This window comes from Aphis gossypii, unplaced genomic scaffold (genome assembly GCF_020184175.1).
Source record: "Aphis gossypii isolate Hap1 unplaced genomic scaffold, ASM2018417v2 Contig00478, whole genome shotgun sequence".
Lineage (NCBI taxonomy): Eukaryota > Metazoa > Arthropoda > Insecta > Hemiptera > Aphididae > Aphis > Aphis gossypii.
In genome coordinates, this window is record NW_026083126.1 from 174,419 (window position 1) to 189,702 (window position 15,284).

Here is a 15,284-nt window from a genome sequence, read left to right on the forward strand (position 1 = left end):
AAACTATCAAAATGACACACACTGAAATCGACACTCTCGAAACCCGCCGTGGTCATAGTAGGTAGTAAATATACCTCAATGAGCCGGCCAAAATCACCTTCCCTGCCAGCAGTCGTGTCTGGTGTTTACCGTATTCACGGAAACACAAACAGCGCGACTTGCTTGGTGATATCCCGCCACTACCCGCTTGCCGTATCTGGTATTTGCCGTATTCACGGAAATACAAACAGTACGCACAAGTGTCGTCGTTTAACTATCGCCGTCGCCCCTTTTCGCTTGCCGTATCTGGTATTTGCCGTATTCACGGAAATACAAACAGTACGCACAAGTGTCGTCGTTTATTATCGCCGTCGCTCCTTTTCGCTTGCCGTATCTGGTATTTGCCGTATTCACGGAAATACAAACAGTACGCACAAGTGTCGTCGTTTACTATCGCCGCCGTCGAGAAACTGCGCTTCATTGCAGATAAATCCTAATACCGCTGATCGAGATTCCGTGTTACAACGTCACATTATCAAATAGTGATAAGTGATAACGGCAGTACTACGCTGATTAACGTATTTCGATTATACAAAGCACATGATCGCGTACGAACTACCGTCATTTTGAAAACAACTATATTATCAAAACACATTATAGCCATCGAGACACCAGTGGACAACATCGCAGGCAACATCAGTGAGTCCAGTCCAATTATATATTATATTATAAAACTTTTTCCTTGCTATACGTATTTTTTAAATGTACATTGCTTTATGCAATTAGAGATATTACCAAAAGAAAATATTGTGAAAATAACTGTTGCAGTACAAACAATAAAATAAAAGATAATATAATATTTGAAGCAAACATTCGTCTCCGCATTCATTTATTTTATTACATTGGCGCCCAACTACAAGGCTCGAACGACGAAGAAATTCTACTTCGACCCCAAAATTTCAAAAAGTGTTTTCTTTCTACGTCATACGCTACATCGATTTGCAAAGCTACATCTGTAAAAATGCCGCCCAAGAAAACAATCACCGAAGAAACGTTCATCACTTTCAAACGTGAAGTGGAACGCAATAGCCAATATTTAGTCAATCAATTGTTAGAAAAAATCAGTAAAATTGAAGAAAAATACCAAGAAAAAATAGAAACAATTGAACAAGAACTAAACGACATAAAAATAAAATATGATAATGTTAGTCAACAACAGACACAGAACGAATACAACCAAAAAAATGAATTAGGACACCACACAGAAATATCACGCCCAACATTTTTCGGAAACAATCGAGATGTACACCCAAAAGATTTTTTATACCGACTAGAGGAATATTTTGCCATCAAACAATCGTATGTTGGTGAAAAAATTATCATTGTAGGCGATTGTCTAAAAGGAGCCGCGTTCAGCTGGTTCTCGACAATAAGATTTCAGCTGTCCAACTATGACGATTTTAAGAAAGCGTTTATTGACGAATTCTGGTCACGGGAAATACAGATTCAAGTGTGGAGCCAGTGCCTAAACACCAAACAAGTACCAGCTAACACAAATTATCGTGAACATTTCGCCACCTGGGCCACCAAACTAAGACACTTGGAAGTGCCGCGACTATCCGAACAAGAAATAGTAAAACACATTGCGAAACACTACCCGGGATATCTACGCGCCATATTGATCTCACTACCAGACTGTACCATACTCGCAGCCATGAAAGTCCTGGGAGAAGAGGGACAAGGGGATCAACAATCAGATAATAATTCAGTAAAAAACAACAATAATCAAAATAGTAATAATGCTTGGAATCATAGGAGTACTCAAAATGACTGGAACCAACGACCACAACAGCGGAACAACAACCAGCCAAGGAACAATCGATGGAACAATCGAGATGAGAATTCCCAACAACAACCACTACAATCACGTGAAAACAATCAACAAATTAACCAAATTGCCATCACTGATAACACAAACAGTGATAACAACACCACGCACTCTATCAATAAATTACAAAGTAACGAAGAATCGTACAGCCCATATGTGCAATGTGTTATTGAGGGTGAAAAGGTGGAACTGTTGGTGGATACCGGGGCAACAATTAGCGTCCTCACGAAAGAAATCGTGGACACTATCATTAAAAAGGATCCCACTATTCCACAACTTCCCATTAACGGAGTAAGAATAAGCAACGCCGTAGGGAAACCAATATGCAAAATATCGAAACAAATATTTGCTAAATGCCAGTTCGACACAGCCGCGATCCATGCCACGTTCGTGCAAGTGGAAGGACTCAATGAAAAAGGCATTATAGGTGCTGACATTCTAAACCAACATAATGCACAGATCAACTTTAACAATCATACAATACAACTCGAAGTAAACAAACAAATATATTCGATACCATTCGCAAAAAAACTCCCCAAATCAATATCATACACAGAAAGCCTCCGAGAAATTGTGCTAGCAAAACACGAAGAAGGAGACGACACAGTAAACATAAGTGCAGAAGAACAAGGAAAATTCCACGCCCTCATGAAAAAATATCAACATGTATTTTCCGACAACCCGGGGAAAATAAAAAACTTGGAATGCCAAATAAGAGTCATGCCAGGAGAACCTATTTATCAAAAACCTTATTCAATTCCAGTGTCAAAAACCCTCAAAGTTGACAAGGAAATACAACGGATGTTGGACCTAGGAATCATTGAACACTCTAGTTCACCGTGGTCTTCGCCCATGGTCGGGGTAGAAAAGAAAAATGGAGATGTCAGGATATGTCTGGATGCCAGAAAAATAAATACAAGGATCATACCTGACAGAGAACGACCAATGGATATTGACGACATCATGAACAAATTCAAAGGAGTAAAATACCTCAGTTCAATTGACCTGACGGCTGGATATTGTCAATGCCCGCTACAAAAAGATTGCCGCGAAATTACAGCATTTTTATATAAAGGCCGTAATTATCAGTATCAAGTATTACCATTTGGGCTAGTCAACTCGGTAGCAGAATTTCAAAAGATCCTAGATCAAGTATTGGGACCAGAGATTTTACAATTTGTTGCTATCTACGTTGACGACCTGCATATCACCTCCAACAACTTCAATGAACACTTGAGCCACTTGGAAGCAATATTTAAAAAGTTCACAGAATATAACGTCAAAATCAATATGGAGAAGTCACAGTTTCTAAGAAAAAAAATCAAGTTTCTGGCCATGTGATATCAGAAAAGGGAATAACTATGGATCCGGAAAAAATTCAAGCAATCCAAAACTTTCAACCTCCTAGGAATAAAAAGCAGGTACAATCATTTCTTGGTTTTATCAATTTCTATAGGAAGTACATTCGCGATTTATCAAAAAATACCGAAGTACTCAGCGCCCTAACGAAAAAAGGGACTCCATGGACATGGGATACTCCCCAGCAACTTGCCTTTGAAGAAATCAAACAACAATTTCTCGCAGATATTATAATACAGTACCCTGATTTTAATAAAAAATTCTACATCAATACGGACGCCTCAAACACGCATATTGGTGCTGAACTATTCCAACTAACTGAAGAAGGCCATCATCAAACGTTAAGTTTCATCAGTCGGACGCTAAACAATGCTGAAAGAAACTATAGCACAACTGAGCTTGAACTTTTAGCAATAGTATTCGCCTGTAAAAAATTCCGCAACTATATATTGGGACATGAAATCCACCTACTAACAGACCACCTAGCACTCACCTTCCTCAACAGCTGCCAACTGCTCAACGCACGAATAACACGATGGGCCATCAAACTACAAGAATACCACCTCACGATAGAACATATTCCTGGAAAAGAAAACATTGGCGCTGACATGCTCACCAGATATCCTCAAACGCCAGATAGTGACCTGGGAGATAATAAAGTACAGATTACAATCAATCGACTGATCCTCCAGGAGTACAGCAAGGAACTTAAGAGTCAGTTCAATCACCTCCGAGAATTACAGCAAGGGGACAAAAAACTGAGGCAAATCTTCGTGCGAACAGCCAGCAAACCAAACCAACATTTTCTCATCTTTAAGGATCTATTATTCGCTCGAAACGGACATGGGCAATATATGATCATGATCGCACAAACAATGCATCAAACACTCGTCCAAGAGACTCACGAACGGTATGGGCACATGGGAACCTATAAAGTGTATCAACTCTTGAAACTACAATACAAAATGTGTAATATGTACCGCACCATTAAAAAAATAATTAAAAACTGCGATATTTGCCAGAAAGCCAAGTGTACCAACCAGGTAGCCAGGGGACCAACACAAAATATTCTGCCTGACAGACCATTGCAGCTAGTCTCCCTCGATCTCATGGGACCACTACCTCAAGGACAAAGAGCCGCCCGATACATTCTCGCCATATTGGATATATTTTCAAAATACATTCGACTTTATCCAATAAAGAAAGCAACAACCGAAACCATTTTACGAAAAATCACTAATGACTATATACCAAAGATCGGAAAAATAGAACAATTATTGACCGACAATGGTACGCAGTTCCATAGTAAGCAATGGTTTAAACAAACCAGGGCGCTAGGCATACAAGTACGTCACACTACCACCTATCATCCGGAGAGCAATCCCGTTGAGCGAGCCAATCGGGAAATTGGTCGCATGCTACGCACTTACTGTCACGCGAAACATACAAATTGGGTGAAATGGATTCCAAACATCGAATATTGGATCAATCATTCACACCACCAGTCGACTGGATATACACCGTCTCAAGTAATGTTTGAAAAAAAACCAAATATCGATGTTCCCACTAAGCTTCAATTTTCTGATTATGACATATCAAGGAACGAAGAACCTGTCATCGAAATTGTCAGAAAAAGGTTAAGGACTAGGGCAGAAACTCGAAACCGAACGAAAGATCAACAAATAAAATTCAAACAGTATCAAGTAGGACAACAAGTGTTGATAAAAGAACACAGTCTTTCCTCGGCTGAGGACCACGAAATACATAAGTTCTTCCTCTTATACAAAGGACCATATACCGTGACTCAAACATACGACAATAATACTATAATGCTTCAAGACCAGCACCAACGAAACATCCGATGCAATATCAAGAACGTGAAACCCTATCACACACAAATCACAGCGGACAAATCCTTGTGTTTACCTCCGGATCCTGGTATTTCCAGTGATCCATCCTATTCTCATCCAAACTAAATAAATATACTTCTTTGTGACCATGTTTTCATTACAGTTCCTATAGGATATCCCAAGACTCGGACCACTAGGAAGAAGACATGGAGCACAAACCATCGAATTCGGATCTGATACTCGAATTGTTCGGGCCCGAATACCTAGAACTCGACAGCGAGTATATGTCAAGTATTACTTTGCAACGAATCCAAGTAGAAACTACTCAACAATCAGACCCTAAAGAACAGATGAAGGCACAGGCCAGATTCCAGAGAGAAGCAGAAGCAAAACTGACCAAGTATTCTTTGGAACCAAACTTTCAAATGCCGGACACTATCCGGGCAAGACCAGTTACAGCCCAAACTACATCGACTATGACAAGTAAGGAAGAAACGCCATCTGAAGGCATCCATACATCTAGTCCGCCAATTGCCCCAACAAACCACGTATCCAAAACGAACAACTCAACCCAATGCAAACTCCCAGGAGAAGAAGAAAAGAAAATCGCATCAACATCACCACCTGTAACTACCCCATCCATCAGTAAAAATAAAATGAAGCGTGAATTATACAAGCAGACACGCCGCAACATCCGTCGTCAACGACGACCAAATACAACAACATGAAAAGACTAACGGAAAATCCATAAGGATCTGAAGACAAACAAAAAGAAAAATTAAATTAACATAACTGTCTCATTACTCATTTATTTTCATTCGTCAATTTTCGGCTATATCATTTCAAAATTCAAAATTAACAAATAAAAAAGGGGACTATGTAACGAGACAGAATGGAATATATATTATTCCTCTAAATAGCGTATGAAGCCGCTAACGAAGCGCCACCCGCAGACAGTGCGGGAACTATCGAACATAGTTCGCTGTAGGCTGAGAGCAGAGAAAAACCGCACCAGATGTCGCGGTACTCACCGATCTCTTTGAACGAGATGTACTAATGACATTTACCGATAAAAAGACACAACTTACACACTCTATTAATCACACCATAAGATAAAGAATATCTCAAGAAACATTTCACCGCCTCACGAAACAATCCGCCGAAGAGAAATCACATAAACTATCAAAATGACACACACTGAAATCGACACTCTCGAAACCCGCCGTGGTCATAGTAGGTAGTAAATATACCTCAATGAGCCGGCCAAAATCACCTTCCCTGCCAGCAGTCGTGTCTGGTGTTTACCGTATTCACGGAAACACAAACAGCGCGACTTGCTTGGTGATATCCCGCCACTACCCGCTTGCCGTATCTGGTATTTGCCGTATTCACGGAAATACAAACAGTACGCACAAGTGTCGTCGTTTAACTATCGCCGTCGCCCCTTTTCGCTTGCCGTATCTGGTATTTGCCGTATTCACGGAAATACAAACAGTACGCACAAGTGTCGTCGTTTATTATCGCCGTCGCTCTTTTCGCTTGCCGTATCTGGTATTTGCCGTATTCACGGAAATACAAACAGTACGCACAAGTGTCGTCGTTTACTATCGCCGCCGTCGAGAAACTGCGCTTCATTGCAGATAAATCCTAATACCGCTGATCGAGATTCCGTGTTACAACGTCACATTATCAAATAGTGATAAGTGATAACGGCAGTACTACGCTGATTAACGTATTTCGATTATACAAAGCACATGATCGCGTACGAACTACCGTCATTTTGAAACAACTATATTATCAAAACACATTATAGCCATCGAGACACCAGTGGACAACATCGCAGGCAACATCAGTGAGTCCAGTCCAATTATATATTATATTATAAAACTTTTCCTTGCTATACGTATTTTTTAAATGTACATTGCTTTATGCAATTAGAGATATTACCAAAAGAAAATATTGTGAAAATAACTGTTGCAGTACAAACAATAAAATAAAAGATAATATAATATTTGAAGCAAACATTCGTCTCCGCATTCATTTATTTTATTACAAAACCTAGGTTAGGATTATGTATTAATTGATTATATTAATCTACCGTATTATGTAAAACTTAGTATAACTTTGATACTTTATTAGAGTTAAATCATACATTTACGTACAAACAGCACTAGGTCCGCGATCTACCGCAGGTAGATTGCCTACCTGATAATATACTGCTGCGAATCAGAATTTTTATTCCGGGCAACAGAAAACTTAAGATAAATCTAGAACATCATCCATCGAATATTAAAATCCGTATTGAACAAAGTCTGAGTCATATAGAATTGGAATTTTTAACGGGCAACGAAGTGCAAAACGAAGTACGCAATACGAAGTCTGCCGGGTCAGCTATTATTAATAGGCCGCCTATTATTATTATTAATATAATATAAAAAAAATCTCGGTTTTCACCTGAGGTGACTTTTGCGCGGGCAACGCCGGGTGGGACAGCTAGTTATGTATAAAAACATGATAACATGAAGTCGTAAAATACCCTACGCATTTAGGTGTTTTACTTATTATTTTCGAATATTAATTATTAATGCGTCTTCGTATACGCACCCCAGTTTATGTACGGTTATTTCTAATTCTTATCTAAAATTATAATTATTATCAATAATATAAGCCGTGAGCTTCTAGCTGTTACTATAGCTACTCTAGCTTTGTATATAATTATTGAAAATATTATATTTATTCAATTTATTAATTGTTTGAATAGTATTTTTAAAAATGTCATCGATTGAAGACATTTTTGTCAATGGAATGTTGACACCTCAAATAGTTGTACCAATTATCGGTGATGGTGCCTGCCTTTTCCGTTCAATATCATTTCATTTGTTTAACACTCAAGAAAGATGTCAGGAGATCCGAAATAAAATTGTTTCGTATGTGTCTGATAATTGGAATAATTTTATTACTATGTCTTACAATTCAAATGGTGACAACTTTTCCACTGCTGAGGCTTATGTTCGTGAAATGGTCAATCCTACTGTCTACGGTTGCAGCTGGAAATATTTTCCCATTTTTATTTTAAATTTATTATAATCATAATCTCTATGCTAAATTTGGTGTAGATACATTCCCAGTAAAAAGATTGCGTCTAACTGGAAATATTAATAGTGGTCATTTTGATGTTTATTTATCTATTCCTAATATTCATAATGTTGCAGTAAATTTAAATACTACTTCAGAGGGCGATTTATATATTTTTAATAATGTTAGTGTCACAGAAAATAGTAATAAAAATAAAAATACAATTAATAAAAAAAGTAAGAAGCGTCGCCGTGCTAGATATACACATAAAACTCGAATCAACCAAGTTAAGAAAGCTATAACAAAGTACAAAGTAATCAAACACCAAGAAACTTTAGGGTTTCCGACTAAAATTAATTTACGCAAATGGAAAATTAAGAAATTATCTGGTCTAGCATATAATCCCACTATTGATTATAAAAATAACATTGTTACTATGAACCAAAAATGTAATTTTTGTAATGCTCTCAAGTGGAAAGGCGAAACTCCTGGTATGTGCTGTAATATAGGTAAAACACAACTCGATCCCTTACAGCCGCCCCCAGAACCATTACGCAGTTTACTTGAGGGAGACCATCCTGATCATGATCACTTCATTAATCGTACTAGGAAATATAATAGTTGTTTTCAAATGACTTCGTTTGGTGCTAAACAGATTGTTGAAGAAGGTTTTATGCCAACATTTAAAGTGCAAGGCCAAGTCTACCATTTGTACGGCAGTTTGATTCCAAATACTCAGGAAAACCCACATTTTTACAAATATATTTTGTTGGCGAAGATGAAAAAGAAGTTCAACTTAGATGCTCTCTTTATCCAGAAGTTAAACAAGCATTAGTCAAACAGCTACAAAATATGCTGCATACTGAAAATAAGTATATTCGAGAGTTAAAAACCACAATAGATAATGCAAGTCAAAATAATACTAATTTTCAGGTGGTTATTCACGCTGATAGAAAACCTGCTAATGGACACAAAGGCTGTTATAATGCTGCAACATGTAATGAAGTAGCTTTAGTTATAGTTGGGCAGCAGTTTGAAAAACGTGATATTATTATTCAAAGCCACGATAATCGATTACAACGGATAAGTGAATTACACAGATCCTACGACGCACTTCAATACCCTCTAATGTTTTGTTATGGAGAAGATGGATACTCAATAGATATTTCTCAGAAGGATGCAACTACAAAATTAATTACAGATAAAACTGTATCTGCTGCCAATTTTTATTCATATAAAATTATGGTAAGGAAAGAACAAGATAATCATTTGCTTCGTTATGGTCCATTGTTCAACCAATATTTAGTAGATATGTACGCAAAAATAGAGACTGAAAGATTAAATTTCATTAGAAATCATCAAAATAAGCTTAGAGCAGATAAATATATTCATTTAAAAGATACCGTGGGAAGACAAGATGTTGACGCAGATCAACTTGGAAAATTAGTTGTATTGCCATCATCTTTTACAGGAGGCCCACGATATATGCATGAACGAGCCCAAGATGCACTGACGTACGTTCGACACTATGGCAGCTCAGATTTATTCGTAACTTTTACGTGTAATCCAAAATGGCAAGAAATCCAAGAAGCACTTTTACGAGGACAAAAACATTACCATCGCCCAGACATCATTGCAAGAGTATTTAATCGAAAAGTTAAGGAGTTAATAGATCTGTTGACAAAAGGAGATTTGTTTGGGAAAGTGAGGTGCCATATATATTCAGTTGAATGGCAGAAACGAGGCCTACCTCACGTACACATATTACTATGGTTGGAGAATCAAATTACATCAGATATGATAGATAAATTCGTGTGTGCTGAGATTCCGAATCCAGATGTAGATCCTTTACTGTACGAGATAGTAAAGGCTAACATGATACATGGACCATGTGGACTTTTGAACAAAAATTCTCCGTGCATGAAAGGAGGTGTTTGCAGCAAACGTTATCCAGTTACGCTCATTCAAGAAACTCAAAGAGGTGAAGATGGCTATCCAAAATATAGAAGGCGATCAACAAACGATGGTGGTTTCAAAGTGAGTATTAAGTCAATTGACTTAGATAACAGGTGGGTTTCCATATAACCCTGTGTTATTGCGTACTTTTAGTGCTCATATAAATGTAGAAATAACCAGTTCAATCAAGTCTATAAAATATGTATGCAAATATGTCACAAAAGGTAGTAATCACGCAGCGTTTGGTTTAGGAAAATCTGACCATACAGATGAAATAAAAATATATGAAAGTGGCAGGTATATAAGTAGTTCCGAAGCAGCTTGGAAAATTTTAGGTTTTTATATACACGATAGGTATCCAGCTATTATTCATCTTGATGTTCACCTAGAAAATGGACAACGTGTCTACTTCACAGCAAATAATGTTGCCGAAAGAATAGAAAATCCACCAACAACAACTCTTCAGGCTTTTTTCCAGATATATCAAACCGATAATTTTGCAAGAACATTGCTTTATCCACAAGTTGCTTCGTATTATGTGTGGAAAAATAAGAATTTTGTTAGACGTAAACAAGGCCAGAAAGTCGAAGGTTGGCCAGGAGTTAAGAAAGATACAGCTTTGGGTAGAGTTTATACAATCCACCCAAACAATGTTGAATGTTACCATCTTCGTCTTCTTCTTCATTACGTAAAAGGTCCAACATCGTATTCATTTTTGAAGATTGTGAACAATATCGAGTATCCGACATTCCAGGCCACATGTAAAGCACTTGGATTATTAGAAGATGACAATCAGTGGGATTTTGCTTTAGAAGAAGCAGCATTATGTCGTTCACCTAATAAAATGCGAGAACTTTTCAGTGTAATATTAATATTTTTCCATCCCTCAGATGCTTCAAGTCTTTGGACTAAGTATAAGGACGATTTTTTCAGACGATATTCGGCGACAATATTATAGACAACATCTAGAAAATAATATAACAGCCAGTGAACTTTATAATAAGTGTTTGGTATTAATTGAAGACTTAGTTTTGAATCTAGGTTGAAATAACTTAAAAAAAATATGGTTTGCCAACTCCTACAAGATCTGGTGGACTTTTAGAAAATAGAGAATATTTAAAAGAAACAAGCTATGATTTAAATGCTTTACAGGAAATTGTTTTGCAGAATGAACCCTCTTTGACTGAGGAACAGAGGTTTGTTTACAAACAAACTTTAAATAGTATCAAATTAAATTTAGGAAAATGTATATTTTTAGACGCTCCTGGCGGAACTGGTAAAACTCACTTAATCAGTATACTTTTGGCTAAAGTAAGAAGCTCATATGGGATTGCAATTGCAGCTGCATCATCAGGAATTGCTGCTACGCTTTTACATGGAGGAAAAACTGCTCATTTTGCTTTCAAGTTGCCACTCAATCTGAACACCATCGAGATTCCAACGAGCAATATTAATAAACAATCTAATATGGCAAATGTTCTGAAAAAATGCAAGCTCATAGTTTGGGATGAAAGTCCAATGTCTCATAAGAAAGGCTTTGAAGCTTTAAACAACTGTCTGAAAGATCTAAGAAATTCAAATTTATTAATGGGAGGAGTCACAGTACTGCTAGCTGGAGACTTTCGACAAACTCTACCAATCGTACCCAGAGGAACTCGAGCTAATGAAATCGCAGCATGCATCAAGTCTTCATATTTGTGGCCTAAAATAGAAAAATTTTCTTTGACCAAAAATATGCGAGTACATTTAAAAAGAGACAAGACTGCTGAACAGTTTTCTGAGCTACTCTTAAAAATAGGAGAAGGAAAATATCCAGAATGTGAAGAAAAAATTACTTTGCCGACAGGATTAGGTACTGTTGTTAATACTTTACAAGAACTTACATACAAAATATATCCTGGCATCGAAAACCTCAAAGAAATATCAATAGACTGGTTATGTGAGAGGGCCATTTTGATATCAAAAAATGATACAGCAGGAGAAATAAACAAAATATTATTGGGCTCTTTTCAAGCAAAAAAAATGGAATACAGATCGGTGAATTCGGTGCTGGAAATAGATGATGCAGTTAATTATCCCGTAGAATTTCTCAATTCACTCAACCCTCCTGGATTCCCACCACATTTATTAACATTAAAAATTGGTACTCCTATAATGCTTCTAAGAAATCTTAGCCCACCAAAATTGTGCAATGGGACTCGTCTACGTATTACTGATCTTCAAAAAAATCTGATAGAAGCTCAAATTATGACTGGATTTGCAAAAGGTGAATCAGTTTTTATTCCTCGCATACCAATGATACCATCAGATTATTCATTCCAATTTAAGAGAATGCAGTTTCCTGTCAAAGTATGTTTTCTATGACAATAAATAAATCACAAGGACAAACCTTGAAAATTGCAGGGATCGATGTAAGAGAAGATTGTTTTTCACATGGACAATTTTATGTGGCATGCTCCAGAGTCAGTATGCCCACAAATTTAGTTATTTTGGCACCAACAGGAAAAACATCAAATGTAGTTTATAGAGAAATTTTGTAATAAGATTGTTGTCATACATTATTATTTTTTATTATATACCAATTAAAATTATTATTATTATTTATTATATAACTATTAAAATTAATCGTCTGTCTTGGTCTGCGGCCGTCCGGTTAAAGTTGGGCTGTAGACATTTTTTATACTTAAACCCGGCAACGACGGGTAATTCAGCTAAAGAAAAATTATTTGGTGACGTAAGGTGCTCTATGTATGACATTTACATTTAGTCATTTTTGCCACAAGTGGAAAAACAACCAATGTAGTATATAAGGAGGTGCTAATAATAATAATAAAAAAAATATAATAATATTCAAGGCCTATAAATATATGTTTTCAATGAATCTTTAACACACCCACACACACAAAATTAAATTAAGAATTTGACGTGATATTGGCACTATCCATACAATTAAATTAAAAACTAATACACGACATACGAAAATGCAAAAAAAGAAAGTAATACACGGGCAACGCCGTGTCGGGTCAGCTAGTATGAATATAATAGAATATAATATAATTCCTCCTATTGGTCGCAGGAAAATGTGCTTATGTAATACAATTTTAGGAAAATACACCAGAAAAGTTCGGAATCTGGGTGTAAAAAAACAACAACTGTCACTGCAGTTGTTCAGCAAGAAAATAAACTATATTAAGGTCGCTATTGATTATGATTGAATATAATAGTTATAGACCTGATGTTATATTTTGTTAAAAACATAACAACAAAAATAAGAATTAGCGAAATAAGTCAATGGCCACAGTAAATTTAAAATTCACAGCAATAGTTAAATTTAAATTAAATTAAACTTGCCAATCGCGTGAATGCACGTTGTGACTACAATAACCTTGATTATTTTTTTGCCAGACGCATCATCGGCGAGCTGGACGCTCTCATCGGATTTTAGTGCGTTAAGGTTGGGTTAGGATTATGTATTAATTGATTAATTTTATCCGTACGGTTTAAACCGTACTATGTCAAACTTGGTATAACTTTGATATTTATTAGAGTTAAATCATACACTTACTTACAAACAGCACTAGGTCCGCGATCTACCGCAGATAGATTGCCTACCTGATAAATGATAATATACTTCAACAGTTCAGCGAATCAGAATTTTATTCCGGGCAACAGAAAACTTAAGATAAATCTAGAACATAATCCACCGAATATTAAATAATGAATTGAACAAAGTTTGAGTCATATAGAGTTGGTATATTTAACGAGCAAGATAAATATTAGTTAGTAACATTATAAACATAGATCATTCTTATATTAATTATTTTAAAAATAGTGCTGGGATAATACACAATATAGTATGGTGTATCACATAGTACATAGGTATTTAAATGCAATTTTAATATAAAATTTTCATATCTCCGTGATAAACCATATTTATATGTTTTATTAAATTTTCTCATACATAATAACACTAGTACATGGCCAACGAAAATGCAAAAAAAACCAACTAATACGCGGGCAACGCCGTGTCGGGACAGCTTGATTATAATATATATATTTAATATACATTTTTTTACAGCAATAGACTAACATAACAAGTTACACTAAGTTTTATTGTTTTACCAACAGGCAACAATACAAAAACCACGAGATAGCACATTATTGTATTTTACCCACTGTAGTAAAAAAAAAAATGACGTAACTTTGAAACTTAAGTGTTAGAAATTATAAAATTCTTATACACATCTCGCGGGGTCCGCAATCCACCACGTGTGGATTGCCTACATGATAATATACTGCTCTCATAATCATAAGAGAGTCTCACGGCAACGGTAAGCAGAATGACTATAATATTATGACTTGAGTAACTCACTGACTGATAAACGTAGAACCTGAACAATGATAGATCGATGCTTACAATTTACACGATACATTCGTAAAATTGTATCACAAATTTAGTGTGTAATAAGAAAACATTTTACAAAATTCGCATATTAAAGTGGTGCTTTCACAAGATTTTTGAGAATCAAAACAGTCAATGAAAATGTCTGTGTTTAGAACACCGTTAAGCCGAATAGTAAATAACAAATTAATCAAAATTCGAATCTATATATATAGAATTAGTATAGAACGGGCAACGAAGTGCACGGGGTCAGCTAGTATATATATATAATATATATTTATAATATATTGATGGATGTCAATTATCATGTGATAGATAATTATAATACTATCTTATACTCATGCAATATCAAATAAGTTTACAGATATCATAACGTGCGATAGCCGATAGGTACTTTATACACACGATAAAATAAACTTACAGCTTATGATAGTATTATAGTTTTATTGCAATACCGCCAATATAATTTGTTGTCGGCGAACTGGGCACAAACCATCTATTCGAGGTAATTTTATATTTCTCTTTGCAAATGTTAAAGCTACCTCGTTCGCCGTAGGTATATCGTCATAAGGACTATACGAGGGATATAATATTATATATCACATTCGTAAAAATTTCAAGGGCGTTCTAGTTGTTAACAACAGCACGCACCGTTTATAGTGGGCACGTATTGTATTCGACCTTCGTGTTCCACTCTTCACAACCCCATCACAACCGCCGCGCCGTCATCGTTGTCGTCGACGCCGTCGTGCCGTTTTCGCCGCTGTTTACACCG

At 36.3% G+C, this 15,284-nt stretch overlaps 1 protein-coding gene across 1 annotated transcript; it reads left to right on the forward strand.

Annotated features, from left to right (window-relative positions):
- The first annotated feature begins 5,282 nt into the window (after positions 1 to 5,282).
- LOC126554382 (uncharacterized) lies at positions 5,283 to 12,471 on the forward strand. The gene is made up of 5 exons (XM_050209455.1): positions 5,283 to 5,721; positions 8,289 to 8,819; positions 8,891 to 10,199; positions 10,261 to 10,969; positions 11,275 to 12,471. The coding sequence occupies exons 1-5, from the start codon at positions 5,283 to 5,285 to the stop codon at positions 12,469 to 12,471; spliced, it is 4,185 nt and encodes a 1,394-aa protein (XP_050065412.1).
- The last annotated feature ends 2,813 nt before the right edge of the window (positions 12,472 to 15,284 follow it).

Bases quoted from the DNA above. Each gene is read 5' to 3' on its own strand.
- LOC126554382 (XM_050209455.1), top strand. From the start codon at position 5,283: ATGGAGCACAAACCATCGAATTCGGATCTGATACTCGAATTGTTCGGG. The intron at 8,820-8,890 runs GTTTTATGCCAA...CCAAATACTCAG, and splicing joins TAAACAGATTGTTGAAGAAG to GAAAACCCACATTTTTACAA. The intron at 10,200-10,260 runs GTCAATTGACTT...GCGTACTTTTAG, and splicing joins GGTTTCAAAGTGAGTATTAA to TGCTCATATAAATGTAGAAA.